This window comes from Athene cunicularia (assembly GCF_003259725.1).
Source record: "Athene cunicularia isolate RWA chromosome 24 unlocalized genomic scaffold, athCun1 chr24_part1, whole genome shotgun sequence".
In the NCBI taxonomy this organism is placed as follows: Eukaryota; Metazoa; Chordata; class Aves; order Strigiformes; family Strigidae; genus Athene; species Athene cunicularia.
The window spans coordinates 6,411,468-6,414,313 of NW_020799132.1; the positions used below are offsets into that span (position 1 = coordinate 6,411,468).

The 2,846-nt window shown below is 49.8% G+C and overlaps 2 protein-coding genes across 2 annotated transcripts in view; both read left to right on the forward strand.

Annotated features, from left to right (window-relative positions):
* Positions 1 to 2,846, forward strand: part of LOC113488478 (uromodulin-like 1) — a 7,047-nt gene that overhangs the window by 2,148 nt on the left and 2,053 nt on the right. The gene's annotated exons all lie outside the window — the stretch shown is intronic.
* On the forward strand, positions 11 to 2,566 carry LOC113488477 (mucin-17-like). The gene is made up of 2 exons (XM_026863643.1): positions 11 to 1,684; positions 2,282 to 2,566. The coding sequence occupies exons 1-2, from the start codon at positions 39 to 41 to the stop codon at positions 2,346 to 2,348; spliced, it is 1,713 nt and encodes a 570-aa protein (XP_026719444.1). The 5' UTR covers positions 11 to 38; the 3' UTR covers positions 2,349 to 2,566.

Here is a 2,846-nt window from a genome sequence, read left to right on the forward strand (position 1 = left end):
CCCGACCTCCACTTACTGTCACAGAGGCTGTAGATGAGATGCAGCACAGTCAGAAACTAATGCTGCAAACTACCGGCCATCACCAAGGCTTGGTGACGACACCTTCCCCTGTCCGTGCGCACTGCACGGAGTGTTTGCCTTGGCACTCAGCTAGAACCATAAAATACCCATTAAAGAGGGTCACAAGCATCGTGCCTTTGCAGTCCACATCACAAAGTCTCCGAAGTACTGAGTCACTCCAAAGGCTGCCGACCCAAGTTCACTTTATACCCAGCACATCATCAGCTTTCTCAGTGCTTCCAGCTGGAAATGATGGCAGAGATCCAGCAGTGGGCAGCACGACCTGTTCAGGAGGAGTCGCTGTGTGTGCTAAAGAAGCACGAACCTTCACCTCTTCTGTAAAACCTGATCTTGCTAAACATTTGGAATTTACTCCCGTTATGCCTAAGCCCTTTACAGTGACAGAGAGACCAACAACAGCACCGGTGCATACTTCACCTTCAACAAAGGGCCAAATGAAAACAGCAGCTTCTGGGAAACTTCTGGCTACGATTGCCCATCCAAGGATGTTTATCAGCTCTCCTGCAAGTCCTGCTTCACCTGTGTCTACACGTGTTTCCCTGCTGTCAGCCACAAAACATGACCAAATCCATCGAGCCCCTACTAAACTGTTGTCACAGGCCAATGTGGGAGAAAATGCAAAGCCAACTGAAATCAGCACAAGTGCAAGAAAAATAGGAACCAGTAAGTTCCTGGGAACAAGCGTGTCTCTGTCAGCCATGTTTAACACGAGGACGCAGCAAACCCCCCCAGCAGATCTTGGGAATAAGGTCAATTTAACTCTGCTACAACCACCGGTGTCTGCAGGATCTGTTATTGCTCTTGAGAGACAGCCTGAATTGTCCCAGACCACAGCACAGCCTCCCTTAGCCACGACTTCTCTCTCTGCAGCTAAGAACGATTATCTCACCACTTCACTTCCAGACAAAAAAGTGTTTCGCCTGCTCACATCAGCTATCCCATCTGACCCAAACGCGGCGCTGCCTCCAGCTGCCAGAGAGAGCGAATCAACTGTGGTCTCTACATCACCGGGAAAGAGTGAGGACATGTTAGTGAAAGGAGTTGCAGCCACCACTAGCCCGCTGCCTACTCGGGCACCTGTGTCTTCATCACATCAGACATCAGCAAGACGCCCTCCGGAGCAGGTATCCCTAGAAGAAAACATTGAACATAAGACTGGTCATTCCAGCCCTGGTGCCATCGCGCGTGCTGCTGGGTCATCTACAACAAAAGCATTTTCTGTCTCTGCTAATAGGATTGTAAATAAAGTTACTAATCAGTCAGCTGTCTTTAAGAAAGAAGCTGTCAATGATGCTGAGATGCTTCTAGCCAGAGATCTAATCCAGCTCCTTCCAACCTCAGAGAGCCCCGTGTATGCTTCTCAGAGTCTGGCAGCGCTTATGCCACAGGGGAACTCCTTGCCGGGTGTTACAAACACTGGACAACCTGAGAGGCTGTTCTCGAACACAGAGGCAGAGGCGATGGCTAGGACAAACGAAGCCACAGAAGAAGCAGCTGAAGGGTTAGTAACTGTTCTAACGCTGCTGGATTCGGAGCCCAGGGCACTGCTGAGCGACTCACGTCAGAGGAGGGTTTTGCAGTCAGATGCCACCATTCTGAATGGGTAATTATCTCAGCGTAGTTGCTGTTGCATATTTATGCTGTGTCACTTAAGGCAGGAGGGGGTGGGTAATGGCCAAACTGCTCCATGGGCTCAGTCGCACGGGTATATGTTGTGTTGTAAATACACTGAGTTCATTCATCAGTGACATTACAGTAAAAAGAAAAGGGTCTTTTCACATTTTGGATATTAATACTCTCCTTCAGACCTAGTTTTCTGTTTCACAACAGCCTTTCATGCTCTGCCTTTTCTCCCCCAAACAATCTACGTGCAGTTTTGCAAGTGGGATCATTTGATATTCTTCTGTCATTCCTTTACTGTCAGCAAAGAGGCTCCCTGATTTTCAAATGCCTGGATCATTTGATATCGTTTGATATATTAAGTGACCAAATGTGCTAGCAAAGAGGGTAGATACTCCCACATAGTGAAACATGGCCAAGTTCCCGTGTGTTCAGATGGTTTGACTGTGCAGAGAGGCAGCAGGTGGTTCTGACCACGGGAGGCTCTGTCATGGCAGGGTCCATCTATTCTTTATTTGTTTCAACCTACTGTTCGGTTTCACTGAGGAAACTCATCCTAATGCTGTTTTATTCCTAACAGGCTGTGGAACCTAGCTGGACCTCAGCTTTTTTTCCTTCTTTCCTTAAAGCCTCGCAGTTGTGAGTGACGATGTCTGTGGCTCCGGGAACTACACTGTGCAGATGAGCCTGCGCCCAGCCGCAGAAGCAGGCCCTGAGACCGAAGGGTCGGCGCCTTCCCAAGAGACTTTCCTGGCTCTAATCGCTGTGCAGAGCAATAGCAGCCAGCCCGTGCTCCAGATCCGGTCGTGCTGTGTGACACCTTCTGCCAGCCCAGGGGGACCCGGCGCCATGTGCTGCCTGTTCCACAGGTCAGACACAGCGGTAGGGATGGGTGTCTCTCGCACTCGTGGGGAATAAAATCTCCCTTCACCCTTTGATTTATGTCAATAATTCTTCTTGCTCCTCCATGCCATGTCACAGGTGTCAGGTTCACAGCTAGGGGACAGCACAGCGCAGGAGCAGAGCAGTCCAAGGATGGGAGCCAGGCTTCTCCACCAGCCTCCGTTTCCCCATGAGCATCTCACAGCTATTCTTGCCTAAACTCTCTGGGTTGAGCACAAAATGGAGGATTCATTAGTTGATGT

Coding starts and splice junctions, on each gene's coding strand:
- LOC113488477 (XM_026863643.1), top strand. CDS start 39: ATGCAGCACAGTCAGAAACTAATGCTGCAAACTACCGGCCATCACCAA. Junction 1,685..2,281: donor GATGCCACCATTCTGAATGG/GTAATTATCTCA, acceptor TATTCCTAACAG/GCTGTGGAACCTAGCTGGAC.